At 36.9% G+C, this 27,970-nt stretch overlaps 3 protein-coding genes across 7 annotated transcripts in view; 1 reads left to right on the top strand and 2 right to left on the bottom strand.

Annotated features, from left to right (window-relative positions):
- The window catches only part of Hmmr (hyaluronan mediated motility receptor), a 32,154-nt gene extending 30,292 nt beyond the window's left edge, over positions 1-1,862 (bottom strand). For 2 of the 4 annotated variants that reach the window (XM_047556451.1, XM_047556453.1), the window contains exon 1: positions 994-1,861. In XM_047556451.1, the coding sequence (XP_047412407.1) occupies positions 994-1,039 (46 nt within the window). In that variant the 5' untranslated portion in view covers positions 1,040-1,861. Of the gene's footprint in view, positions 1-993 lie in introns of all 4 variants that reach the window. The other 2 variants (XM_047556454.1, XM_047556452.1) reach the window with 2 other exon arrangements.
- Nudcd2 (NudC domain containing 2) lies at positions 1,416-9,908 on the top strand. Of its 2 annotated transcripts, XM_047556456.1 has the most exons (5): positions 1,416-1,861; positions 4,037-4,085; positions 4,292-4,443; positions 7,239-7,290; positions 9,758-9,908. In XM_047556456.1, exons 1-5 carry the CDS (start codon positions 1,673-1,675, stop codon positions 9,790-9,792), a joined length of 477 nt encoding a protein of 158 aa, XP_047412412.1. In that variant the 5' UTR covers positions 1,416-1,672; the 3' UTR covers positions 9,793-9,908. The 2 variants fall into 2 exon arrangements, with proteins under 2 accessions (XP_047412412.1, XP_047412413.1); XM_047556457.1 differs by lacking the exon at positions 9,758-9,908 and having other exon boundaries at positions 1,422-1,861; positions 7,239-8,386.
- A 6,517-nt stretch (positions 9,909-16,425) lies between these two features.
- Positions 16,426-23,619, bottom strand: Ccng1 (cyclin G1). Its single transcript, XM_047556374.1, has 6 exons — positions 23,304-23,619; positions 21,987-22,250; positions 19,627-19,880; positions 19,150-19,228; positions 18,972-19,070; positions 16,426-18,747 (listed from the first exon to the last, which is right to left on the bottom strand). Exons 2-6 carry the CDS (start codon positions 22,248-22,250, stop codon positions 18,556-18,558), a joined length of 888 nt encoding a protein of 295 aa, XP_047412330.1. The 5' UTR covers positions 23,304-23,619; the 3' UTR covers positions 16,426-18,555.
- Between the last annotated feature and the right edge of the window lie 4,351 nt (positions 23,620-27,970).

Here is a 27,970-nt window from a genome sequence, read left to right as displayed (position 1 = left end):
CATAAAAACTGTGCGTATCTGTGAAGTCCCATATGACGTTTCAACACTTGTATACATTGTTCGAAGTGTAAGATCGGGCTAACATCTCTCTCTCCTCACACTCTGGTCGTTTCTCTGCTTTTCTTTTAAATGGTAGTGAGGACTGAGCCCAGGACCTGGTGCGGGCCCTCGGACTCCTCCACTGAGCTGCATTCCCAGCCCTTTGAAGAAAAATGCGTCGTTTTTTACTTTGAGACGGGTCTCCCCCTAGTGGCCCGGGGGGCCTGGAACCTGCGCCTTCAGGGCTCCGCCTCCGGAGCAGCTGGGCGCAGGGGTGTGGGCCAGCGCGCCGGCTGATCCTCTTCTGCACGGAGCAAACATTCTAAATCCCTCCGCCTAGCCTCCGGAAATACGCGGCTCGATACCTCCACCGATACAGTCAATTAGCGCCCCAAATTTCGGGGTGCTAGCAATAAAATTACGAAGAGAGAGGTCGGGCGCGGTCGGCGCGCCAGCGATCCCTGCGACTCTGGAGGTCGTGGTAGGAGAACCTACCAAGTTGGAGGCCAGTCTGGACAACTCGGCGAGACTCCATCTCAAAAAAGAAAAAAAAGAAAAGGGCTCAGAGGGAAAGAGCCCCCGGGTTCAATCCCCATTGTCGCCTTAAAAAAAAAAAAAAAAAAAAAAACTACTTGGGGATCGTGGAAGACGAACGCCTCCAGCCCCGTCCCCTTCGCCCCGCTCCTTCGTCGCGCTGGCTATTACTATTACTCCCCGCGTGAACGAAGGGTCCTCGGGGCAGGGACAGTGTCACTGACTGTTTATCACTCGCATCCTGAACAGTGCTTGGCGTGTGTCAGAAACTTAATACGTCTGCGAGAAAGTGAAACATGAATCCCGGCCTGCCTTGAAGTGGCCTCAGGCTCGCCCGGGTGAAGAGGACCGAGAGGGGCGAGAAGCGGGAGGGCGTCTCCCATCCCTCCGCCGCCACCCCGCGCCTCCCGACGTACACACCTGAAGGGTCATTGAATCGCTTCAGCCGAGCCTTAGGAAAAGACATGCTGACAGCCGGCTTCACCAACGAAGCTAAGATCTCCTCAGCAATTGCTGGCAGATTACCGCCTCGTTTGAATTCAAATCATCCCGGAGAGTCCCCGCCCACCAACACATTAGCCAATTGGAGAAAACTAAAACCTCAGGGCAGACCAATCACGTACGGTAACACCGAAGGAGCATGCGCACTGGCGTTTCACCGCATCCAATTAGGAAGCCTGTACATTGAGGTTGCCAGCCAATGGGAGACTGGTTTTTTCCGCTGCTTTCCTCGCCCAATCACTTCTGGGGTTGCTCAATTGCAGCCTCAGCACTAGCAACATTTGCGCAAGCGCACTTCCAACTGCAAAGTTAAGTTTGCATTTTGGCGTCATATAAGTGAAGGGGTAATGAGTTCCTACATCACTGGTTCCAACCTTCGCCCATCGTTCTGTGGATGACACCTTTCCTGGATTTCAGTTCTTTCAAAGCGTTCCTGCCAGTGTCCTAAATGGCCCTCGAAAGGGAAAAACGAGCACAGAGGGAAGCGCCAGACGGCGCCCCTGCGCATGTGCAGTGACCCGAGGCGGAACCGGAGCGTGGGGATTTCGCGCCTGCGCTCGGTTGGCTTGGTGCGGCTGTGCTGGGCGGCGGCGGGAGCATGTCAGCCCCGTTTGAGGAGCGCAGTGGGGTGGTTCCGTGCGGGACGCCCTGGGGCCAGTGGTACCAGACCTTGGAGGAGGTGTTCATTGAAGTGCAGGTGCCGCCAGGCACACGAGCCCAGGATATCCAGTGCGGTCTGCAGAGCCGGCACGTGGCCCTGGCCGTGGGCGGCCGCGAGATCCTCAAGGTAGCGGCAGGTCGGGCCGGCGCTCTCCTCCTCCCTCTGACCTCCGGAACCCCGGGGCCCTAAAGCCCGCCGGACCCGGGGAGTGGTGGTTGGCGGGCAAGCAGGCTCCTCAGGCCGGCAGCCAGGGAGAGCGGTGAAGTTGGCCGCTGTTTGCTCTGGGCAGGGTACCCAGCCTTAGGGCAAATCTTGGAATCGTGGAAATTTCGAGATTGCCACTTTTCTGCTTAATTCCCCAAACAAGTCAGGCCGCTGCTTCTGATTCCTCTGGGGGCGTTAATGGTGAGAAAGGGTTAACTAGGTCGTTAAAGGGACCAGCATTTGTCCTACGCACTCTCTTCTCCAGTCTCTGATCTCGGTTTGGAGAGACAAGACCGGTAAAGTCCCTGCGCTGCAGGGCGGGTTCCGTTCCTAGTAAATAGGGAGTCTGCTATGGGAAAGCACAAAGCAGAAGGGATGGGGTAACGGGGCGAGGGTTCAGGGGTGATGTCAATTGACTTGTCACCTTGCGAAGTAGTCAAGCCAGTTGTTAAGAGGAGTGGAGAAACTAATTAGCTCTCATTTCTTCTCATCAATGCTCTTTGGGTCTGGGACCCAACTTTTCCTTAAGAAACCCATAGTAAAGTTCGCATAATAGTTTGAAGTTGCGTTCCTAGTTTAGATGCCCAAGACGTTTTGATTATCCTGTTAGTGTAGAGGTGAAGGGAGACTACTTGGTAATACCCTGCCTCTGCTAGTTTTCCGGTTTTGTAACGTTAGGCAAAAAATTATTCAGTCTTTACGACCTCATTTCTATGCAAGAAGTGGTAATTATAGAACCTTTATCCGGATTGTTTTGATCATAATATAGCATCCATATGATTTAAGAGCTTGCAGAGTGCTTGGTATAGTGTAAGCTCACACTGCACATGGGTTACAGTTATTTTGTATAGAAATGCCTTGAATGCATGGGATGATTTTTTTGCGAAAGACATTGATTTATCCACTTGGATCTTAATGAGCTTTCCGAATATCTGTACAGGTCTTAGTTTTCCCGTACAATGATTTAAGATTACAATTCAAATTTTGAAAATTTAGCAGGGATTTTAGATGTATGTATAGACCTAAAGGATTTTTTTCAGTAGTATTGACATAGTACTAAGCGTGTGTATGTGTGTTTTGTTTGGGTACTGGGGATTATTGAGCCCAGGGCACTTTACCACTGAGCTACATTCCTAGGCCTTTTTATTTTTTACTTGGAGAGAGGGTCTTCCTGAGTTGCTGAGGCTGGCCTTGAATCTGGATCTTCCTGCCTCAGCCTCCTGAATTGCTGGGATTACAGGCATTAGCCATCATGCCAGACTAAATGGATTTTTTTAAAGTGACATTTTAATTTCATTTACTGTAACTTACATTTGGCAACAGCTTGTATTTGAGCATGGGTATATTCATTTAAATTTATACTTTACTTATTTCATTATTGAAACAAGAGTTTGTGAAAAATCAGTCACCACACTCTCTTGTCAGAGCTATAGTATATACTTTAAGGGTTTTGTTTTTAATGCAAACTGCTCAACGAAGAGATTGATTCAGTTTTTACATTTCTTTTAAACAACCACTTCTTCTTATTTTTAGCAGGAAATCCCTTCTTGTGTTCTTGTATTTAAATTTGATTTACAAATTCTTGTATTAAATTTGATGCTTTAATTTTACATTTGACCAATCAGTGATCAGTACTACTTCTTCATCTTCTAACAAGTAAAGTGCTGGGCACAGTAGTGTATGCCTTTAATCCCGGTGACTCAAGAGGATGAGGCAGGAGGATTGAAAGTTTGAGGCCAACCTTAACAATTTAACAAGACCCAGTCTCAAAATAAAACACAAAGTATAAATGACTGGGAATGTAACCAGTGGTAGAGCACCCCTATATTCTAATCCCTAGCACCACAATAAGTAAATAAATAAATAAGGGCTCTGGTCTTCTTTAGGGAATTTCATGTTGCTTGTCATAGTAAATATTTCAAATTCTATAACCTAGATTTCATTTCACTCTCTGGGAGAAACTTAAGGTTGAGCATCTATAAATGTGGTGAAGTGATGTAAGATGTGTTCAAGTTGAAATTAGCTAAATCTTAATGAAAACTTTGTAAAACTTAATGAGAAACTTTATTTTTAGTACCTTGTATGTTTATTTTTCAGGGCAAACTCTTTGATTCTACAATAGCTGATGAGGGAACCTGGACTTTGGGTAAGAGTAATCTTTTAAAATTCCTAGAATCTTTGTTAAAATTAATTTTGTGTTGGAACTTAGTATCTTTCCCCTTAAGGCCCTTCAGAGCTTTGAGAGATAAAGAAATACATTGAGAATAAATGTATGCAAAAATTACATAATGGTTTCTGGCATATGTAAAACTTAATGATGAACTCCAGTATTTTTGTACTTTTTTTCTTTAGAGGATAGAAAAATGGTTCGTATCGTTCTTACAAAGACAAAGAGAGATGCGGCAAATTGTTGGACTTCTCTTCTAGAATCTGAATATGCAGCTGATCCTTGGGTACAAGACCAAATGCAGAGAAAACTTACATTAGAGAGATTCCAGAAAGAAGTAAGTCAGATGACTATATGAATGGATATGGTTAATTTTACAAGTAATAAAATAATTACTATTTGAAATTAGAACTTAAATATTTATAAAAGCTAATAAAAATTCTTTAATATAATTTTTAAGGTAAATGATTAGAAAATTTGTCTTTATATATTTTTAAGATTTCCTTGAAAATAACCTATTTGTACTGTTGCTATGATTTTGTTTAAATTTACTCACTATACATCAATACATCCTGAGTAATAAATGGTTATTAAAATAGTATGCATAAATGGTATAAAAATGCATAAGGCCCCTTCACATTTCCTCCATTCCTTGCTTGTCTCATTTTCATCTCATATTTTGGCATTTCTGTTTCACTTTTAGCTTAAGTGGAGGCTCACACTATGGTGGTGATGTTTTTAATATTGAGAGTTTATTAGTCATCTGGCCATGATCCTTTGATTGAATACATAATGCAAAATATTCATATAGCAAATTGCTACAAGGGATGGTATCAAATCAAGATGGAGAATACAAAAGGCAAAGCAAGATTTTAGTTAGTGAATAGAGTGTATTAAATACATTAGATTTGAGAGCCAGAGATACCCATACCTCTCTGAGGCATGGTGAAAATATCCATGATGGAAAGGAGAACTGCTTGAAAGACAATCTGTTTCACTGTTTGGGATAGAAAAATGAGTTTTTAATCATCATTCTGCTGTGTACTCTTTTCTCATATTTACTGTGATATAGTTTGTATACCATAAAGTGGAATTATTTTAAGTGAACCGTTGGGTTCCACAGTGTATTTTTTTTTCATGTTTCCTTTTTGTTTAATAGTATATCTTAGGTATCTTTCCGTACTAGTACCTGTGAATAAAATTTTAATTTGCTTCAGAGTGTTCCCTATTTTAGGTCTGTTAATTACTTATTTGGCTCTCTTTTATAATATTTTGATTTCTCTATTTTCCTCTATTTTAAGCAGAGCTTATATCTTCATCTCTGTAAAACTACTTAAATGTTCCAAGATATGTATCTTTAAGATAGATGTCTAGAAGAGGAATTACTGAATCATTTTTGATGGATAATTATTTTTATATGATGGTTTCCAAATCTATATCTCTAGCCTAAGCTTTTCTTCTGAACTTTGGATCTGCATATTCAGTTACCTTTTCAGCATCTCCATTTGGCTATCTCACAGACATACAAAACTCAGCATGTCCAAATTGAGTAACTTAATTTCTCCCTAAATTTTTCAGCCTCCAGCCTTCTTATCTTAGTTAATGGAAACTGGAGCTAGGAATTTCGCTCAGTAGTTGAGCACTTGCCTAGCATGTGCTCCAGGCTCTAGGGTCAGTTCCCAGCATTGCAAAAAAGACGTTAAAATCAGTTCATGGAAATTAGTGGCTCAGGTCAGAAAAATTGGTAATCCTCTTTGATTTCTCTTTCTGTGGTATCACAACCTCTCCAATTTGTTAGGAAGTCTTATTAGTGCTACCTTCAAAATGTATTCAGAATTTAACCACTTATCACCACCAACACTACTACCACTCTGCTCTGTACCATCTCAAATGTCTTCCCTCGGTTACTTTAATAACTTTCTAACTGGCCTCTTTCCTTCTATCCTTGCCCAGACAATCTTCTCAAAATAGCAACTGGAGAAGTCCTTTTACAATGCAAGTCAGATCCTATCATTTCTCATCAATGCAAATTGTTCCTCTTAGTGGAATAATCTAATCGGTTACCCTATTATCTCCCCAACCTTCTCTTACTGCTGCCCTCTCAGTCATCCTACTCTAACCATACTGTTCCCTATTATTAAGTAAGCTAGCCTTTTCTTTTGTTGTCTTTCTGACTGGAATGCTCATCCTGCAGAGCCTAGCTAGCTTCTTCATTGTTTTCAAATCATTACTCAATGAAGCATACATATGTTGATCAGTCCTCCCATTTAATACTGTAGTTTTCTCCCATTACCTTATCCATTCTTTTTTTTTTTTTTTTTTTTTTTTTTTTTTTTTTTGCTGATGGCCTTTAACCAACTTTTAACAAACCAGATCAGTGATCGGCAAACTGTGTCCTGTGGGCCAAATTCAGTCCATTGCCCATTTTTTAAGTAAAGTTACTTGTATACATTCGTGCTCATTTGTTTGTGTGTTATCTTTTATGCAGCAGTTTCATGTAGCTGTATAATTGTGACAGAAACTATGTGGTCTGCAAAGCCAAAAATATTTGCCATCTGACTACTTACAGAAAATTTGCCAACCCCTGCACTCAATTTTTATGGTTTATTATTTATCTCTTCTTCCTACAATGTAAGCTTTACTAAAACAGTTATCTTTGTTCACACTTGAACTTCACATGCCTTTAATGGTGTCTTTCAAACAGTAGTAATTCAGTAAATTTGTTAAATAAATCAAATTGCCCAATGAAAAGACAAAGGCCTGAAGTAGTACATACTTTATAGAATTTTTGTGAAAGTTAAATGTGTTAATATGTATATAGCTTTCAGAACCCTGCATGGCAATACGAATAAGCTCTCAAGATAACTTTTAAAATTGGTTTTCACATTGATATTCAATTGTTTCTTTATAAGCTTGTCACTGTAGTACTAGATGTATCCATCTAACTATTTTTAAATTGTAAACTTGAAAAATACTTCACTGTTTTAAATTTTATTTTGGTGAGTACCATGAAGTTTGGTATCTTTTCAGTTTTGGGCCATTTAGATCTCCTTTTTTTGTCAATTGCCAATTCATACTTTTTCCTAGTTTAAATTTTACTATATATATATATTTTTTTTTCATGTCTTTTAGAATCCCGGTTTTGACTTCAGTGGAGCAGAAATCTCAGGAAACTACACTAAAGGTGGACCAGATTTTTCAAACCTTGAGAAATAAATGCTGGTTTTTTTTTTTTTTTTTTTTTTTTTTTTGCTACATTCTGTGGATCCTAGCAGATGTTGCCAACTGAAAGAAACAGATGATGTGCTAGAAGAAAAATACGGATGCTTACAGTTAAATTGCAAAATACATTTAAATATGGTTTTAAAAATTGCATTTAAATATGATTTACATAGGAAATGCATAATGGGAACTGTGGACATATGGTAATTTTTTTGAACTTATTTTTGCTCAGCATGGAGTTTTATATGCTACATTTTACCAGTTTCATATTTAAATGCATTTTTACTATAAAAAACATTGGGGTACAGATCATATTAAATGAAAGGGTGCCTTCAGGGAAAATTAATTTTTCTTTTGGTAAGTGTGATGCAGGAATAATGTTCAATAAACATTTTCAGAAAGAGGATCATACGATCTAAGTACACTAATTCACTCAAGTACTGAAAAAAAATTTTTAACAACAAAAAATTCCAAAGATATTTTGGATAGTAATGTTAAGAGTAAATGAAAATTTCTTAATGAGAACATTATGTCAAGAAATTGAAAAATAGTTAAAGGCTAATTATTAATACAAATGAGAAGTATTAATACAACAGAGAAGCAGCTAAGTTTTTATGGTTATTGGACTTGTCATTTGTAGTGGCAGATGCAAATTTAGGTCACTGTTAAGCAGTGGCATTATTTTGATTCAGAAATATAGATAGGGATTTTCGTTGTTTCTTGTTTTGTTTTTGGTAATGGGGATTGCACCCAGGGGTGTGCTCTACTGCTGAGCTGCATCCACAGCATTTTTTTTTTTCCCTCTAAGACACAGGGCCTCACTAAGTTGCCCTGCTGGCCTCAAACTTGTGATCCTCCTGCCTCAGCCTTGGGAATTACAGGTATTACAGGTGTGTGCTACTGTCCCTGGCTATATAGGAATTTTCTGTTGAGATTTTCTTTCATCCTGTGTGTTTTTTTTTTTTTAAAGGATTCTCAAATGTATAGCAAATTTATAAGTAAAGTACACAGAATTTATTTCTTCCTGAGCCATTTGTAAATAAATTGAAGAGATGATTCACCTCAGTACTTTACTGTGTATTTGCTGCAGAGAAGAATATTCACTTCCATAACTACAACCTAACCATTAAAATTAGGAAATATACAGTGACATATTACTACTGTCTATTCCTCATACATTGACTCTTAGCAATGAACTGATGTCTCAAAAATGTCTGTCATAGCAAGAACTCTTTCACAATCATGACCTGCCTGTAGATGTCAGTCTGGAACAAGTTTTTTTTATTTTTTTATTTTTTTTTTTACCTTGACTTTCAAAGCTTTGGCATTTTTGAAGATTATGTTCTCACTTTGTATGATATTCCTTTTATTAATTAATTAATTTATTTGTGGTACTAGGGATCAAACCCCTGGCCTCAAAGCATGTTAGGCAAACTCTCTAGCACTGAGGTACATCCCCAGCCTCTCTGATATTTCTTCATGATGAAATTCAAGTTATGTATCATTATCAAGAATATTACAGAATTGATCTTATTGCATCCTATCATACATTACTGATTTCAATTTGTCCTACTCAAGATGGTGTTATTTAGATCACTGAATACGATGGCATCTGCCAGACTTCACTGTAAAGTTCTTCCGCTTTTAAGATTATAATTATTTTGGGAGAAAGTAGTTTCAAAGTACTACATGTTTCTAATCAAATTTTAAATTTATATCTGTGTAGTCTCAATGTCTTATTTGGTGGGATAAAAATCTATTATTTTTATTACTTTGATGTTTTAATTCTCAAAATTAAAAAGTTGGCCAGTAGAAGACACATACTAGGTGAATTCTGTTGTTGTTTTAACATATTCCCATGATTATTTGAGCAATTTCTTACTCTTGTCTAATATACACCAGGCTAATTACACATTCCCTGCCCCAACCCAAGAATCAGTCATTTTTCCAAGGAACCCATGTTCTTTTTTTGGGGGGTGCTGGGGATCAGACCCAGGACTTTGTGCTTGCAAGGCAAGCGCTCTACCAACTGAGCTATCTCCCCAGCCCGGAACCCGTGTTCTTTGTAGTGAATAAGGGTATTTAAAAGCTAAACTCAAAAAAAAAACCCCAAAAAAACGGAGGTGTAGCTCAAAAGTAGAGCACTTGCCTATTATGCTCAAGGATCTGGGTTCAGTACCCAGCACCACACACACAAGACCCAAGATCTGTGTGCAAGTAATTACTGTTAGTTTGTGTATAATATGTATAGTACCTGTGTGTGTGTGTGTGTTATAATGTATATGTAAAACCATGAGTTCATACCTAAACTTTGAGTCCAAATCCCATGAGGTTCATTTTAAGTTTTGTCCCTTCGCATCTTTATAACTCCCGTAGCAGTAAGAAATTTCAGTCCTGTTATCTCTAATCTATTTGACTTCCTATTATAGGTCATCTCTCAGGAAAATTCAGTGTTCTATGCTGAGCAGGGAGATCCTTCTCACCTGAGTCTTTGAACCCCAACACTTAACTGTGGACCACTGTACCCTCTGATGCCTACCTTGCTCATTTTGCCCAGTAATTTCAGGAATGAGTTGTTGAGGAAGAGCCTTTATTTCTATTTTTTTTTTTTTGCAGGGGGGAGGGAGTTGATTTTTTTTATATATATATTTTGAATAAACATGCAGGAAAATTTAAATTTTTCTGAAGTATAATTCAGTGAAATTTAGCACATGTATAGATATGTATAAACAACTTCATAATTACCCTAAAACAGGTCAGTTACTAAAAATACCTCCATGCTATCTCTGTAGTCAGCCCATACTTCCCAATCTCTAAACTTTGGAAACCACTGATTTCCATCTATAGTTTTGTCTATAGATAATGTAGGATATATAATATAGGCAGGCATGTTGGTGCATCCCTGTAATCCCAGCAGCTTGGGAGGCTGAGGCAGGAGGATCACAAGTTCAAAGCCAGCCTCAGTAAATCGAGGCACTAAGCAACTCTGAGACCCTGTCTCTAAATAAAGTACAAAATAGGGCTAAGAATGTGGCTCAGTGATTGCTTGTCCCTGAGTTCAATCCCTGATACCAGAAAAAAAAAGTATATAATATAGCCAAAAGAATATATAATACAGCAAGGCACAGTAGTGCATGGCTGTAATCCCAAAAACTTGGGAGGCTGAGGCAGGAAGAACACAAGTTCCAGGTCAACCTCAGCAACTTCGCAATGGATGGGAATATGGCTCAGTGGTAAAGCACTCCTGGGTTCAATCCCCAGTACCAAAAAAGGTATGCATATAAATTATAAATGATATCATTTAATTTAAAAAAGCTTTATTGACATAATTCACATACCTTTCACCCAGTTATAATTCAGTATGCACAGTATATGCAGCCACTACCATAGTCAATATTAGAACACTCGTCATTTGAAATAAAAACCTTGTACCCTTTATCATCCCTTCCCACCTCACCAGCTAAGCAACTATTAATTTATTTTCTGTTGTATAGATTTCCCAGTTCCAAACATTACATGTATATGGGATCAAATAATATGTGGTTTTTGGTTATTGGATTCTTTCACAACAGTGTTTCAAAGTTCAGCCATATTCTAGCATATATCAATATTTTTTGTCTGAATGTTCCATTGCATGGCTGTATCACACCTTGTGTTAATTCATTTGTAAATTGATAGATATTTGGGGTTTTCCCATCTTTTGTCTATGCTGAATATTGCCACTATAAACATTTGTGTAGAGGTTTTTATGTGCATACGTGTTTTCTCTAGGAATAGAATTTTCAGGTTATATTTAATCATTTGAGGAACCATCAGATTGTTGTCCAAAGCAGCTCCATCATTCATTCCCACCAGCAGTATACCAGAATTCCGGTTTCTCCACAGTCTTGCCAATACCTACCTGGCTTTTTGAATCTGCTTATTCTAGTGGGTATAGAACAATAGTTCTTTGGTTCATTGTGGTATCTCTGATTTGCATTTCCCTAAAGACTATGTCAATCTTGTGCTTATTGAACATTGAACATTTGTGTATCTTACCTGGAGAAATATTGTTTCAAATCCTCCCCCCTCGCCCCCCCTCCCTTTGGTTTTTTTTTGTTTTTTTTTTTTTTTTGTGCCAGGGATTGAACCCAGGGATGCTTAACCACTGAGCCACAGCTCCGTTTTTATTTTTTATTTTGAGAGAGGACCTCACTTAGTTGCTTGGGGCCTGGTTAAGTTGCTGAGGCTGGCTTTGAACTTGTGATCCTCTTGCCTTAGCCTTCCAAACCACTGGGAGTATAAGCATGCACCACCACTCTGGCCATTTGCCCATTTTCGAATTAGGTTGTCATTTAGTAAAAGTTCTTTATATATTACTTCAAATATCCAGGATATGGTTTGTAAATTCTCCTGTGGGTTTTCACTTTCATGATGGTGTCTTTTGAAGAAGTGAAGTTTTTAATTTTGATGTCTAATTCATCATATCAGTGGATCATAGTTTTGGTATATCAAAGAATGTTTTCCTTAAACTCAGTCATAGGGTCTTTGTTTTTGTCTAAAAGTTTTATAATTTTGTTTTACATTTAAATCTGTGACCTGTTTTAAGTTAACTTTGTATAAGCTATGAAGTTTAGGTGGAGGTTGATTTTCTTTCTTGTGAATGTTCATTTATTTCAAAATGATTTGTGAAAAGACTGTCCATTCCCCAGTGAATTGTCTTTTCACCTTTGTTCAAAAATCAGTTGTTTATATTTATGTGTTTTCATATGCTCTTTTCCATGGAGCTCTGTGTAGATCCTTTAAAAATACCATGCTGCCTGGATTATTATGAGTTTATATTAAAATTGGGTAGCATGATTCCTTCAACTTTATTCCTTTTCAAAATTGTTTTGGCTCTTTTATTTATCTTTCCATATAAAGTTTAGAATCAGCCAGTCAATATCTATGAAAAAAATTCTTATAGCTTTTTTTCTTTGTTTTTTTGACAGTACTAGAAATTAAACCCAAGGGACCTCTACCACTGAGCACATCACTAGCCCTTTTTATTTTGAGACAGGGTTTTGCTAGGTTGCCCAGTCTGGCCTGGAACCTTGGATCCTCCAGCCTTAGCCTCCTGATTCTTGCTGGGGTTTTGAATGGAATTGCCTGAGTATTCCAATCCAAGAAAATTAAGTATCTCTTTGATTTCAGTCAGCATTTTGTGTAGTTTGCAGTTTACCTTTTTCATTATTTACTCTGTCATTAGATTTATTCCTAAGTGTTCATTTTGGGGCAGAGATGCTGTGTTATGTTTTTTGAAATTAGGTTTCCATTTGCATAGTACTAGCATATACAACAAATATGTTGGATTTTTGTTTGTTGACCTTGTATTGTTGTCTTACTAAACTCAATGATTAGTTCTAGTTTATTGTTCTTATTGTTATTGATCCCTTTCTTGAGTTTTCTACATAAACCATAAATAGTAAGTTTTATCATTTTTAGTCTATAGACCTTTTATTACTTTTTCCTGTCTAAATGCTACAGGTAGAACTATAAAGTGGAAGTAACCAGCCCTATCATATCTGTTCCTTAGGGTTTTGAAAGCATTGCTTTTCATCATTAAGTAGAATATTAGCTGTACAGTTTTTTGTTGTTGTTTGTTACTGGGGATTAAGCGCAGGGGCGGGGAGGGGTACTATGCCACTAAGCTACATTTCCAGTTCTATCTGTACATTCCCAGCTTTATCTTTTTTTTTTTTTTTTAATTTTGAGACTGGGCCTCACTAAGTTGCGGAGGCTTCTAACTTCAGTCTTCCTCAGCCTCCTGGGTTGCTGGGATCACAGGCATGAGCCACGGTGCCCAGTTAGCTATATTTATTCTGTGCAGTTCCATCAGGTTGAGGAGGTTCCCATCTATTGATTTCTGGTTAGCTGAGTTTATTATCTCATCAGAGGATGTTGACTTTTCTCAAATCATTTTCTCAAATGACTTTTTCTGTATGAATTACTTTGATCAAATGTTTTTATTCCCCCTTTAGAGCATTAATATGGTAGCTTTATATTGATTTTTCAAATTTTGAAATTGCTTGTCTCTGCATCCCCCCTTGCCAGCCATATCCTTGGTCATGGATATTGTTCAGTTGATACATCTAGATTTATTTGTTGAGGGTTTTGGGGATTATGTTTGAGATATTTATTATTCAAAAAATTTTTCTTCCTTTGTATTTTTTTCCTTCTGTTTTTCCCTTGTATTATTTTTTATCTTGCTTTAGTGTGTTAATTCTGGCTTTATAAAATGAATTGGGAAGTGATCATTTTCTGTTTTCTGAAAGAGACCTGTAGAATCTTAATTCTTTATGAATTTGCCAGAAAGATTTTAAACAAGCATTTAGTTTTTAAAAATAATTATATAACTTATTTAAATTATCTAGTTCATTTTGGTGGAGATTTAGTACTTGTTGTCTTTCAAGGAATTGGTTCAAGCCTGGTATGATAGTGCTTGCCAGTAGTCCCAGCACCTCCAGAGGCTGAGGCAAGAGGATTGCAAATCCAGGGCCAACCTCTGCAACTTAGTGAGACCATCTCAAAACAAAATACATACATACATACATAAAAGGGACTGGGGCTGTAGCCCAGTAGTTGAGCAATACTGGGTTCAATACTTAATGCAAAACAGAAACCAAAGAATTGGTTCATTTATCTAATTCTATGTGATTCGATTTGTTCATTTTTTTCTTGGTGTCCTTTTAATGTCTTTAATGTTTGTAAGTGATATCTTGGCTTCATTCTTAATATTGATAATTCTTATCTTTGTTAGTCTTGCTTGTTTATCAATTTTATTTCTCTTTTCTTTTCTTGGTACTGGGTCTTCAACCCAAGGGTGCTTTACCTCTGAATATTTTTTTGAGACAGGGTCTCACTAAATTGCTGAGGCTGGCCTGGAACTTGTAATCCTTCTGTTTCAGTCTCCCAAATTGCTCAGGTCATAGACATATGCCACTGCACCCAGTGTTTTTGCTCTTTTCAAAGAACTGATTTTTAATTTTCCTGATTTTTCTCTATTGTTAATTGGTGTCGAGTTTCATCGATTGCTCTTTCCCTGGGTTTTTTTTTTTTTTTTGCTTGCTTTGGGTTTTATATTTTCCCTGAAGTGAAAACTTATTGACTTAAGATCCTTTTTCTTATTCAATAAAAGCAGCTGATGCTGTAATTTCCTGAGTATTGGTTTAGTTGCACTCCACAGTGTTACTTTTATTTACACTGTTTAAATTAATTTCAAATTCCTTTTAAGGCTTCCTTTTAGAGCCATGAATCATTTGGAAGTCTGTTTAATTTACAAGCACTTGGAGATTTACCTATTACTAATTTCTATTTTATGTTCAGAAAACATTTTATTATTTAAAATCTTTTAAACTTAAGATTCTTTAAGGTCCATGATAAGGTCTACCTTGGTGGCTATTTACATGTACTTGAAAAGAATGCTTAGTCAGTAGTTTTAGGATTAAGTCAGATTTGGTTGTTGAGTTTTATTCAGTTCTATACTTTTGCTAATTTTTTAATAATTCTATATATTACTGACAGGAATGTTTTAACCCTAAGTGTGATTTGACCACTTCACCTTTCAGTGCTGTCAGTTTTGATTGATTTATTTTTAAGGTGTGATATTCTGTGCCTACAACTTTAGGATTGTCATTTAATCAATCAATTGCTTTATCATTATATGTCCTTTATCGTTAGTACTTTTGATTGCTCCTAAGTATACTTTGTTGAATTGACATAAAAATTATTTTATTTTGTAAGTTAGTTCATTATGTTTACTGTTTTGGTTTATGCAAAATTGTGTCACAATTTGGCAATGTATAAGCAATGACACATTTTACAAGAATTCTATTACTGTAAAATTCTCCATTATTATTGTCATGATCATAATAACCCTGAAGTTAATGTGTCTAGAATATAGTTTTGACTAGAAATTACACAATTTCACGAGTCCAGTTAATCCTCTACTTATAATTAACCTACATTACAAGGTAATGTGCAGACTGATAAGAGCATGGCCTCTCAAGTCAGAACTGCCTGGATTTGAACCCCCCATCCAAGTACCAAGTATGTGACCAGAGACAAATCATTTAGCTTCTTTGTGCCTCTACTTCATTTGTAAATTTGGATGACCTCATTCACTTTAGAGAATTATACAATGTGATTCATATAAAATACCTAGCAATAGTACCTGACAATAAAAGCTTCCATTGCCGGCTTTAAAATGTTAGATCAGGGTTGGAAATGTAACTCAGTGGTAGAGTGCTTGTCTAGCATGCAGAGCCCTGGGTTCAATCCCCAGCACCACAAAATAAAAGAATAAATAAAAATGACTTTATAAAAAAAAGGTAGATCAGAAATGGCTCTAAGGGTAACGTGTAGTATTATCATAATTTAGAAAATTTGTCTTATAATTAGAAAACATAACATTTAAAAAAATACACTGAAAAGTTTATTAAATGTCTAACAGGAGTCAAGTGCAAAACAGTTTTTTCTTCGATCAGTAATTTCTGGCAATGTCCACATTATAAGATATCTTATTAATTATAGCTAAATATTAATAGTTTGAAATCATATATTGTTTCTATTCAATAATAATTACCAATTGATCCAGGCAAGATAACATAATACATAACATACTTGGTCACTTTCCTGCTGGAATGCTATTTAATTAGGTTAAAAGTGTTTGCACAAAACTTTGGGTGAGAGAATCACAGTCTTTGGGACAGAAGTCCCCTGTGTTTCTTCTTTGCTAGCAAAGTAATGAACCTTCTTTTTCCTTTTTCTCAAAAAAACAAAACAAAAAAGACTTCGGGTGGGTGGAATATAAGGGGAGCATCCACAGAAGTGATGAATCTAAATGACAAGTGATTAATATTGCATAAACATCTTTTTAATATGTATTAAACTTGTTATATCAAAATATCACAAACTGTCAGGTAATGGCTGTACTATTAAGAGAGATTTTAGTATCTGCTTCTAAGCATCTTACTTTAGTACAAAATTTCAATATACTAAGTAGAGACAGCTTTTTATTATTTTATGATTTTATCACTATGCTAAAATAATCAGAAAATGAACAAATCCACACAAAGGATTGCATTTCAATAATTTTTATTGAAAGGTATATTCCTTAGTACCAAACAAAATGGTAGTTGGTTAGGTTACCTCTGCCAACTCAAAATTAACACTAATGTTTTCAAAATATGGGAAAACTGAAATGTTATCTTTGACACAGCTTACAAAAATTAAGAATAAAATAAACTGTGGTTCTTTGGTTTATTTTTCAGTGCTTGTTTATCCATAACATTGACAAATTTGGTTATAGCCTTTCTAGATAGACTTGAGCTGCACACTGCACAGAGTCATTGCTTACAACACTTCAACATGGTATGCCTCCTTACATTCACAGGCTGACCTGGAGAATACTGAACACCACCTCAGTGCTCTCATAATTATGAAGGTGCCTACTATTTTTCTTAAGACACAATAGGGACATTTGTGGAAGTATATTCTCTTCCTTTGAACCCATTATATCTCATTGTCCTACACAGAGAATACCTATAAAAATTAAGAAATTTTATAGGGGCCCTATAAAATTCTATAGGTTTTCATAGGTGTCCTGTATATTGGATGATGGGACATAATGGGCTAAACAAAATTTTACATTAGAAGCAATGGCAGTTGTATAAAACATTCTGCAGTAAAAACTTCTGGAGTGCTTTATCTAGACTGAACTTTTAACAGGGTAAAGCAAGTTTTCAAAGTTTTAATTTATTTTGAGTTACTAATACAATAGAAACATTTTCTCAGTGGGACTCGACTGAGGCAGTAGATTCTATGTAAAAATTTTTTATCATGAATACAAACATCACCTGTTTCTAGAAGAAATATTAAAGATAATGATTATGCCAAACTTACTAGGTCTATGTTTTTTGCTTTATATAAAATGCCCTCAAACTTAAATGTAATTCTCATATAGCACTGAAATCCTCATCTCTGAAATATCTATTACTTGCATTATAGGTGCCAAGAAACCACTTATATTGCCTAGATTATTAACCCTTATCTTGCCTTAAAGTGCTTTTGTGAAATGTTCATTTTTGATGTAAACCTCATAATTTAACATTTTAATTAAGTAGGTTACCATTTTGATACCACCTAAATACAACCTACTGATCCATATAGAAAGATCAATGTAAGAAATGAAGATTCAATTCTTTTTCAAGCTTTTTCTTACTGTTTCACATTTATGCCTTTAGCTTCATTTGAATGTTTCACAGATGAATTTAAATCTTTAAACCTAATTTTACTATAGCATACTATTAGACAGTTTTTATAAGTCTCTTCATTCTATTAGGTTTCATAGCTTAAATTCATTATAACATTATGGAATCCATATCTCAGGGTTGTGGAGAAAAAGGCCTCAAGAGAAGAGGTTTTTTATTGCTACAGAAATAGAATTTAAGTAAACAACAACCAGAACAAAAAACCTCCAACTTAGCCAAAGTCTGCCTAAATATTACTATTAAAAGTAAATCATTCATCTCAGATTCATAATCATATAGATGTTAAATATTAACATTTAGTTTTAAGAGGAAAAAGATAAATCATTATTGAGTTAAGAAATTTAGATGGCAAGACTGTATAACATTTACAGTGACTAAGTTTACATTTTTTTATGCACATAATTACTTTCTAGTAGTTCCAACTGCGATAGCAATGAAACACTGGCAAGTTCCCAATGTGGAGATCATCTCCCATATACTACTTTTTCTTTAAGTATGATATCCAGGTTCCAAATTATTATTATTATTTTTAATATGGGCCACATTTTTGGTCCTTTTATCCTACTCAGGCTTGTATAACTTTAAATGAGTCAGAACTTGGGTCCTACATATTGCAAGATGATAGGGGAAAAATGTACTATTTCAGTGCTATTTGGGTTATTAATGTTATTTTCTAAGCTGACAATTTAAATGGTTATTAAATCGTCATTAAATGAAACAAACCTATCAGTGGTTGAATAATTTCTTTGTCTAAGGGTGTTGCTCCGTATGTGTAGTAAATGCCTTTAAATATTAGCTGACTAGGTCAGTGTCATTTTTCCCTTTGCTATTCCAACTCTATTTTGTTTGAAAATAATATTGCAATTTTTCAATTGTAGAAGAAAATTATATCATTGGAAAAATTTCTCTACATGAAGAATAACAACCAAATTTGCAAGTTAAGGAACCGTTTCAGGAATTGTTGGAAGGTGAGTTATTCTATAGTAACTATGCTTCAGTTGCCGTGCAGTACGCCCAGAAACGATCCATTTCAACTTCTGAACATTTGGTTTGGAACACTTGTTTGATGAATATTCAGTTAAACACTTGGATACAAGCTCCTGCCAGAAGGTCAAATCTCTGCCATGTATCTGCACATAAATTTTTAAAAGTTATTAATGAATTAAAATAAAAGTCCTGTATTTACAGTAAAAAGTACAACCTACTAACGTGTCTTTCCTTGTCAAAAAATTCAAGGCTAGCTGCTTAAGTTTCAGATAAACACATGACATTTCATTTTATTTCAGGAGATAGTACAAGTGGTCAAATTTCTTTCACAGTTGTTAGTGGGATTTAAGCTATGACCTTGACATACCTTGGAATGTTTCTGAAGACATTCTACTCCTTCTGTTAACTCTACGTAGTTCTGTGCTTGGATCTCCAAAGCTATGATAGACAAAGCCAACACAGAAGGCTGAAAGAAATAAATATAATGTAAATGTCAAACATAAAAACAGATCTACATAAATGTTTACTCTTTATAAAATATTTACCTTTGCTTTAGAAAATATGATCCTGCAATGACAAGCCTTAAGTTGAGCTTCCAGTCTTTCAAAATTAAGGCTATTTCTCCTTTAAAAATAAAATGAAAGTGATTTTATTACATCTAGTTGAAAGAAACTTTTAGAAAAATATTGAAGTCAATTTTCAAAAATGATACTTATGCATGCTTATCATAGAAAGTCATCTGAAGTAAAGAAAACTTCCCTTTAATCAGAGACATTAACTTCTTAAGGGAACCAAACCTGAGTTTTAAATGATTTGGGCCAAAAATAAAAAAAAAAAAAAAGAACAGAATTATGCCACAAATACCAAGATTTATTTTCACTTTATTTCTGTACCTATTGAATGTCTTTTTCCTAGAAATCTGTGCTAGGTGCTGCATTGTTAAGAATACTGGTTTTATGCAATATATAGACAATATCATTCAAATTTTTAAAGCTCATTTGTTCAAAACAAAGGGCACATACCTTTCAAATGGCAAGTTCTCTTGAATGAGTGAATAATAGAGTTGTAGAAATTGAAAGGCAGTAGTAGCTTTAACTTTCCAACACACCTTCTCCAATACAATCTTTTCCATTCTCATCAGGTCTGAAACTGTGAACCTATATTGACTTATTCGGATCAAATCAGTTGCCAATGGGACATTCCTTTCTTCTTCTATTGATTTTACAGCCAAATAAAAGCAGCTCAGTCCAACACACCCAAGATGCTTGGGCTGTACCTAAAAACAAAAACCATGCTTCTATCATATTTCAATTAATACAGCATAAAGGATAATAGAGAACTCGGACTCATTATTATACCTAAAATGTAGCCTGTCAACACTATGCACCCCACTTGGAACTACTTTTTAAGCAATTTGATAAAATTTCAGTATAATATTTGGTTTCAGCATAACAAAATTCTATTTTTTTAAATCTTTGTGGAACTGCAAGCAAACACTGTGTTCTAATTTGACCAAATAAGTTAACTGGTGATTTAACATGAGTACTCAAACATGTTATAGCTTATACACAAATTTTCCTTCCAGGATGTTATATTTTTTCCACATTGTTTTTGCAGTGACAGATATAAAACATTTTTAAAATACTGCTATAACACATACCATTTACTCTGTAAATTTCTATCTACAACAAATCCTTTTTTTATATTCATTATTTTCTAAATGTCTACAGTATGAGGCACAGTCACAAATCTATCCAATGTTTAAGTTCTGGCTTAAGGGAAACTTAAAGGTTTTTTTTTTTTTTTTTTGGGTGCTGGGGATCGAACCCAGGGCCTTGTGCTTACAAGGCAAGCACTCTACCGACTGAGCTATCTCCAAACTTAAAGGTTTTAATCAATATCTGTGCTCTTTCTCCTCCTCTTATAACCTTTACTTCTTTTAAAGCATAATTTTTTTTTTTTTTTTTTTTTTTTGGGTGCAGGGGATCGAACCCAGGGCCTTGTGCTTACAAAGCAAGCACTCTAATAATTATTTTTCTTATTATGACTTCTATGATGGTTATCTGTTTAAACATTCCCACATAAGACTATTTATTTATGTTTATTTCACAACATATATAAATTCAAAGGTAGTGCCTACACATGGTGTATAAAGAGTTATTTATAATCAATTTGTTGAGCAAGTTTTTTAACCATTCAACAAATATCAAATTCTTTCTATAAATGAAGCATCTTGTTAGCTACTGAAGACTAAAATGTGAGTTTCATTCTATTTTTGATATTATCCAGTGATCTTGGTACAGAGAAGGCAGATGTATTTTTAACAGTTAAACTCTGAAAACTACACAGATGTCTTATTTTAGAGAAATAACTACATCCATGCTCCTTCAAATGATACTCCTTTATTGCCTGCAAACTGAAAAAGAAATGGTTAAAACAATTAGAATTTTTAATTTGATTAGTGAAGAAATATATCCTAATTCTTAACCATGATGTAGCATTCTGCCTTTAACAAACTTCATTAAATTAAAAAAACTGTACAATGTATAGTAGGACAATTCACGAAAGCCAAGCTAGGGAACCAACCTAGCTTACCCTTTAACATAAGAATGGATAAAGAAAATGTGGTATATATACACAATGGAGTATTACTCAGCCATAAAGAAGAATGATTTCATGGCATTTGCTGGTAAATGAATGGAACTGGAGACTATCATGCTAAGTGAAACAAGCCAGTCCCAAAAAGTCAAAGGTGGGGGGGTAGATTTAAAAAGATAGAAGATCAGTGGAGTAAACACAAGGGAATCAGGGAAGGGAGGAAGAATGGGCTAGGGAAAGACAGTGAAATGAATCTGACCTACTTTCCTGTACACATATAAACATACTACCATGAATCTCACCATCACGTACATCCACAAGACATTGATTAAAAAGCAAAACAAAACTATAAATAGCAGAAAGACCAGGGGAACAGGTAAGGACAATGGGAGGGGAAGGGGAAATATTTGGGACTGAATTAGGACAAATTATAGTCCATGATTTTATAATTATGTGAAAATGAATCCTATTGTCATATATAATTTAAAAAGAACAACAAAAAAAAAAACTTGAAAAGTTTAATATTAACCTATCAAGAAAGGTTTTTAAAAACAGCCAATTTTCTACCTAGAAGACTCTGCAATTATTTGACATTGGACTATTTTCCATCTCAGAATATAGCTAATAAATGATACATTACTCTTATGATAAGGAAGCATATTAATGCAGTAGTGCACAAAACTCCTATAGTGTTACTTACCGAAAATACAAAAGGTTAAGGCAAAAGCTAGCAACTTACATCTTTAACACAACTAGCAAAATTAAGAAATACTCAGGGACATACCTTCATTTTAGAAAGGAATCTGTCCAGCAAATTCACAGCTAGAGAAAATGTCTCCGTGTCGAAGCCAAAGAACTGAGTTAGACTAAGAAGATCTTTTACTTCAAAGTCCCTTAGTCTTGCAGTCATTCTGAGGCCATTATCGTGTGCAGACTCAATTAGCCTCAAGCCACAGACCTTTGGCTGACTTCTGGACTCCTGCTCCAACAGGGTATTCAGCTGGTGTAGCAGTTTCTGAGAGTCAGTTGTTGTCAGTACCTCTATCATCTATATATGGAACAAATCCCAGAGAGGAGTAAGAGTAGCTCTTACTGCTTTCCTTGGCTATCTTTGCATTATGCCTAGAGGTGTTTTATAATACATATCTTCCCTCCCTCAACGGGCTAGTGAATCTAAGTCATTGCAAGGTGCTGTTCCCTCTCCCCTCTTCTATAAGTCGATAACATTCTAATTGTGAGTTTCTAGAGCACAAGAACCATACATTTTTTAAAAATGCAAATCTTCAAGAAATGCTGTCCAAGTTATTCATTGTCAATGAATAACCCGAACAGACATTGTAAGGCAGGATACCAAAACTTTGGGATGGGACAGTAGCATGTATTCTGTCAAGTATTAACAATGTGAACCATTCAAGTTACTTAATTTTTCTTACTTCCTCGTCTGTAAAGTGGGGAAAGGTTATTACCTAATTCATAGACCTGTTTGGAATACAATGAGATCGCTTAGAGCTTAGCGCATAGGTCGATGCTTAATAATCATTGGACAATGAGCTTATTTCTACATCTGTAAGATGAAGGTAACAATATCTGTGTCTGACTGTAACGATTACACAAGATGATTAAAGAGTGTAGCACAGTGCTTAGCCACAGGCTACGTAATAGTTGATTTTTAGCAGTATTAGGAAAAGAAACTTAAAAGAGTGCTGTGGGAGCACATAGAAAGCGAGGGTCGGGGCGGGGGGAGTAACCTAGGCTACGAGATGAACCCGGAAATTTAATTAATGTAACTGTGCGTAATACAAGTAAAACCCCGCAACAACTAAGTCTAGTTCTAGACCCTCATATCGATTTAACGACGGGAAGCCGGGGCATCTCAGGGTTGATCAGGTGAGGAATCACTAACTTCAGGGGTCCGGCGCGTTGGCTCCTGGGGTGGTCGCCAGGACTGACAGCTCCGGAGCACAGAGCCGGCTCCGCCCCCCGGGCTCAGACAAGCCTGGGCTTGTGCACACACTGGCAGGAAAAGGGCGCGGGCCGCCGGCGCCTCCACCCAGCTCCCCACCCGCCCCGAGGTTCACCCCAGAAACCCCACCCAGCTCACCTTGATAGAGACTGCGGCTCTTCAGCAGTAACCACCCTCCCCGGGCCTACTCCCACTTCGCCCCAGGATAACGGATCCGGGAGGTGGAGAAGGCGAGGGGATTTGCGGGCTAGAGTGGAAAGGCCCGGGGAGGGGGAGCTGTCCTGGGTGGTGGCCTCGGCACCGCCGCCGAGACGCCTCTGCCCTCCTCAGGGTCAGCTCGGAGCCGAAGGGGCTGCTCCTGACCTCGGGAGTGATATATTGGAGGGCGGGCCTTTTCCGCAGGGAAGCATTTTTGCAGCTGATTGGTGTGGTTCTTTTGATGGATGGCCTCGGTGGTCCAAAGAGGGCTAGTCCGTGGAGGCAGAAAGCTTGGCCAATCAGCGCACACTTCCTATTATAAGGACCCCGAATTCTCCGCCCCGTTGAGGCCACGCCCCTACGCCGAGCCTCTCCCATTGGAGGGCTTTCTAAAGCGGCTTCACGCGCGAGGGGGCCGGGCTAGATACGAAAGGCCCGCCCTTGCCCGGGCGGGTCGGTCTGCAGCCAGCCAAATTGTCTGGAGTGCAGTTCCAGAATGTGCTGGGAATTTTCTCTGCAGTTTTGTAGTTGCATAGTGGTTCTGCCTCCTCTTTCTAAAAATACAATGACAAGTTTAAAAAAAAAAAAACAAGTCAGGCTTTGATTTTTCATTACAGATGGAGAGTTGGTAGATTTTCTGTGGCGCGGTTTAATATAAATTCCAGCTAGTTCGCTGTGAACTTTGGAAATTGATTGTCTTTGTCTTGTTTTGCTTTGTGTGTAATTTGTCAAATACTGTGATGGAGTTGGACTGTGTAATTTCTTTTGATCCCCTACTAACTTTTTTTTAATGTGCTTTTAAAACAAATGTAAATAGAAATGTAAAGAGTTAAGGTGACTTAAAATGAAAATTGTTTGGCGGACCCTTAAGAGCGATACAGGAATATCTTCACTGTAGTCAGTGTGAATTTCAGTCTCCAATCTGGGTGTAGCGTAAGATTACTCTTCTTATTTAATATAATGAACTTAATCTATATTGGTCTTTGCCCTGCCAGGTTAGTGGGAAAATAATTAGTCGGAACTCTTTCAGGATTCTTTTCCTCTCTCCCAGATTGTCACAAGTGATAAGGGTCTGTGAGTTAAAAAAGTCTAAGGAAGAGGCTCAGTTCTCAACTGGATGTCTCTGTCTTCATGGTCAATTCCTGTTCCATAGTTCTCTGGAGCACTGAAGAAGTGAAAATCTGAAAGATTTTGCTGGTACCTCTGCTATTTTACCTGCCATGTACTTACCTGAGGCAGCGCCCGAAGACCAAGCCCTGGAATTGGGGACTGTGATATGAAGAGGAAGGGGAGAAAGGCTAAGGGAGAAAAAGTTAATACCTCAAAATAATACCTCAGTCAAACAATCAGATCAGTTTTAGAATCTGGGACACAAATGTGGAAGGGGTTTTGGTTCCCCTTGAAAGTAAACAATGAAAATAAATTGACACTTTATTAATTTTTTGTGGTTTTGGGGATTGAACTTTGGGCACTCTACCACTGAACAGATCCCCAGCCCTTTGTATTTTTTATTTTGAGACAGGGTCTGGCTAAGTTGCCAAGCTGGCCTCTAACGTGCGATCCTCCTGCCTCAGCCTCCCTAGTATCTGGGATTGCAGGCCTGCACCACCAGACCTGACTTAAGCTGGTAATTTAAAGCATTTAATTTTAATTAAAAATACTTCCTGCAAAAATATGTGAGTTTACAAATGTACCATTCTCCTTTCAGTTTTTAATTCCTGTTATTCCTAATTATTAAATTATCACTATATAAAAAGTTACCACTATATAGAAAACAGTTTGGGAACCATAAAATCTTTATAGCAATGACAAGCACACACATGCTTGTTAATATTTATTGAACTTTTAATTTGTGCCAGTGAAGAACAAACTAGAGTAGTTCCTGATCTTGTAGATCATGTAGTTTTGTGGGTAATATGAATACATAGATTTATGAATAAAATAGACTTATTCTCATATCCAGGAATTCTTATTAACTAGCTTTGTGACTTTAAGCAAGTTATTTATAACATTGAGCTTCCATTTTATCAAAATATGAAGTAAAAGTATCTAAGGGTAATTGAAAGGATTAAATAATGAAAATAGATAAAGAGTTAGGCAATATTCCCAGAATACAGCAAATTACTTGATAAATGGTGACCTTTATTATTAACTTACAAAATTACAAACATTTCTTTTTACCCTTCCCCCCCACTCCTTTCTTATTTGGTTTTTGGTGCTGGAGCCTGGGTTTTAGGTAGGTTAGACAAGCATTTTAAAACTGGGCTATATTTCTAGCCCCTGATGTGTGTTTGTTTGTTTGTTTATTATTTGTGTATTTATTTATTATTTATTTATTTTTGCAATACTGGGGTTAAACCCAGGTTGCTGTACCTCTTGGCTACATCCCAACCCATTTTTATTTTTATTTTTTAATTTTGAAACAGGGGCTCGCTAAGTTGCCCAAGCTGGCCCAGAAATAACAATCATCCTGCTTCAACCTCCTGAGTCACTGGGATTAAAGGTATGCACCACTGAGCCTAGTTAATATGTCTGTTTTAATGTCTCAGTTTGCTTGTTCTCTATTGTCAGACCGAGTCTTCTATTCTCAGCCTAGAAGGAAAATCAGAGTTGTAGAGTTGTTTAACAGGTGTAAAAATATCTTAATTGCATATATTAATTTATACATCTTATTTACACTTGATTTTCACTTGAAAGCTTCAGGAAATATATCATTGTTTCTATAATATGTTTCTTTCAGATTCAGATCCTTTTACTCTTTATGAAAATCTCAATTTCCTTACATGAAAACCATTGTTTCCCTAGCACTGAAGAAATAATAACTAATTATAAATCAAATCAAATGGACATTCTTTTCCTTTTTGCCTTTCCCTTCCCCTGCTATTTTATTCCATAATATTAAATATAGACTATCACTTGAATAATTTAAAAGACCTAACTAGAAAAATCTAAAAATTGACAATTATCTACTCTTGGAAAATAAGAAAAATGAGTCCTTCATTACTGATGATTTTATTTTTAAAGAAGTATAGATTTACACATGAAATTCCAGTGAGAGAAGAATGAAGGAACTTTAGATTATGTAGGGGGAAATGAGAGGGAGAGGGGCATGAAAAATGGTGGAATGAGACTGATATCATCACCCTATGTACATGTATGATTACACGAATGGTGTGAATCTACATCGTGCACAACCATAGAAACGAAATGATGGCCCCACTTGTGTACAATGAATCAAAATGCAGTCTGTAAAAAAAATTTAAAAATTAAAAAAAAGAATTGTTTAAATGGCTGACTTCTAGAGTATGGTCTAGATTCAATGATATATTCAACTCCTGTCTTTGTACTCTCCTCTCCATCAACAGTTAAATGCAATAGGAACCAATGCTTAGAGTAATGACCTTGAAGTTACGCAGGAATCCAGGCAGTAACAGGAAGGTTTAATCATATTCTTTACATGGTAGACTCCAGAACTGCCTTTGAGCAGTGAGGGTTATGACAGGCAGGTGTAACACTGGTGGTGTGTCTAATGCTCTCCTGACTGACAGGGAAATTCCTGTTTCTATTTCCATCTTGGAGGTGATAAAGGATTTGCCTTTCTCTCTTGCCACCCACATAATGTCCAGGTACCTTACCCTCTGTTCAGGCTCACAGACAAATGTCTAGAACTTTTAGTTATACAATTATCCAGCTATGAAGAGGACCAAGTAAATGAGGATCAAAAAGAGCTTCAGGAGAGGATCTACTTCCTGATCATTCCGGCAACTATAGCCTCCTCTCCAGGGATGCTCTAGTGAATCTACTCTGTTCTGTGCCTTTGAAGATAAATTGCTTGGCAGTGGCTTCTTTGATTCCTCACTCTATCTAACTTTCTTTCCCCTTTGCATTGTACTAAAACAAGGGTCCTTCTAGGTCAGAACCTTTGTTCCTTAGGGTGGCATTAAATTGGTGATGTCTTCTTTGCTTCAGATCACAACTTTGCTTGTCTCTTTAACCTTTTAACTCTTCTCTCCCCTAATTTTGCCTGTGCTCTTTCCTCTACCCCTACCTCATTATCCTAAGAATTAGCAAGTCCCAAGTTGCTTGTTTACCACTGCTTCCTGTTGGTGGTGGGTCAAAGCCTCCTTCCAGCATGGACTTATGCTGTTGGTAGAGGGCCATGGGAACCCTCTTCCTCAGAATTCCAAGAGTGACTTCATGAGTGTGGAGGGAAAACATGTAATTAAGGTAACATTACATGTTTCAGTTAGTCTTCAAAACAAAACCAGTCACACAAAAATTTTGCAGGAAGAGATGGCAAACCCTAGAGTAAGTGCCATGCAGAGGTGGGCTCGCTCATGTGTGCCAGAGGAGCACATGAGAAGATTTAAACCAAGTCAGTGGTAAAGGTAGGTATGGAAGAAGGGGCTTCTTAGAGATTTCCAAGATGCTGTAATTCTTGATCTGAGTTTTGAAAGTTTCAGCCAAGTGAAGGGGCTATTGGAAAAGACAGTGCAGACAAAAACAACAGTATGTGCAGAGACACAGAGGAAAGAATAAACTGATTTCTGTGAATGGAACATAGATCACTCCAGCTAACATTCAAAGGGTGTGAGAGTTGGTCTGGC

The sequence above is a fragment of the Sciurus carolinensis genome, chromosome 6 (genome assembly GCF_902686445.1).
Source record: "Sciurus carolinensis chromosome 6, mSciCar1.2, whole genome shotgun sequence".
Taxonomy (NCBI): domain Eukaryota; kingdom Metazoa; phylum Chordata; class Mammalia; order Rodentia; family Sciuridae; genus Sciurus; species Sciurus carolinensis.
This window is presented reverse-complemented; position numbering and strand designations above follow the sequence as displayed.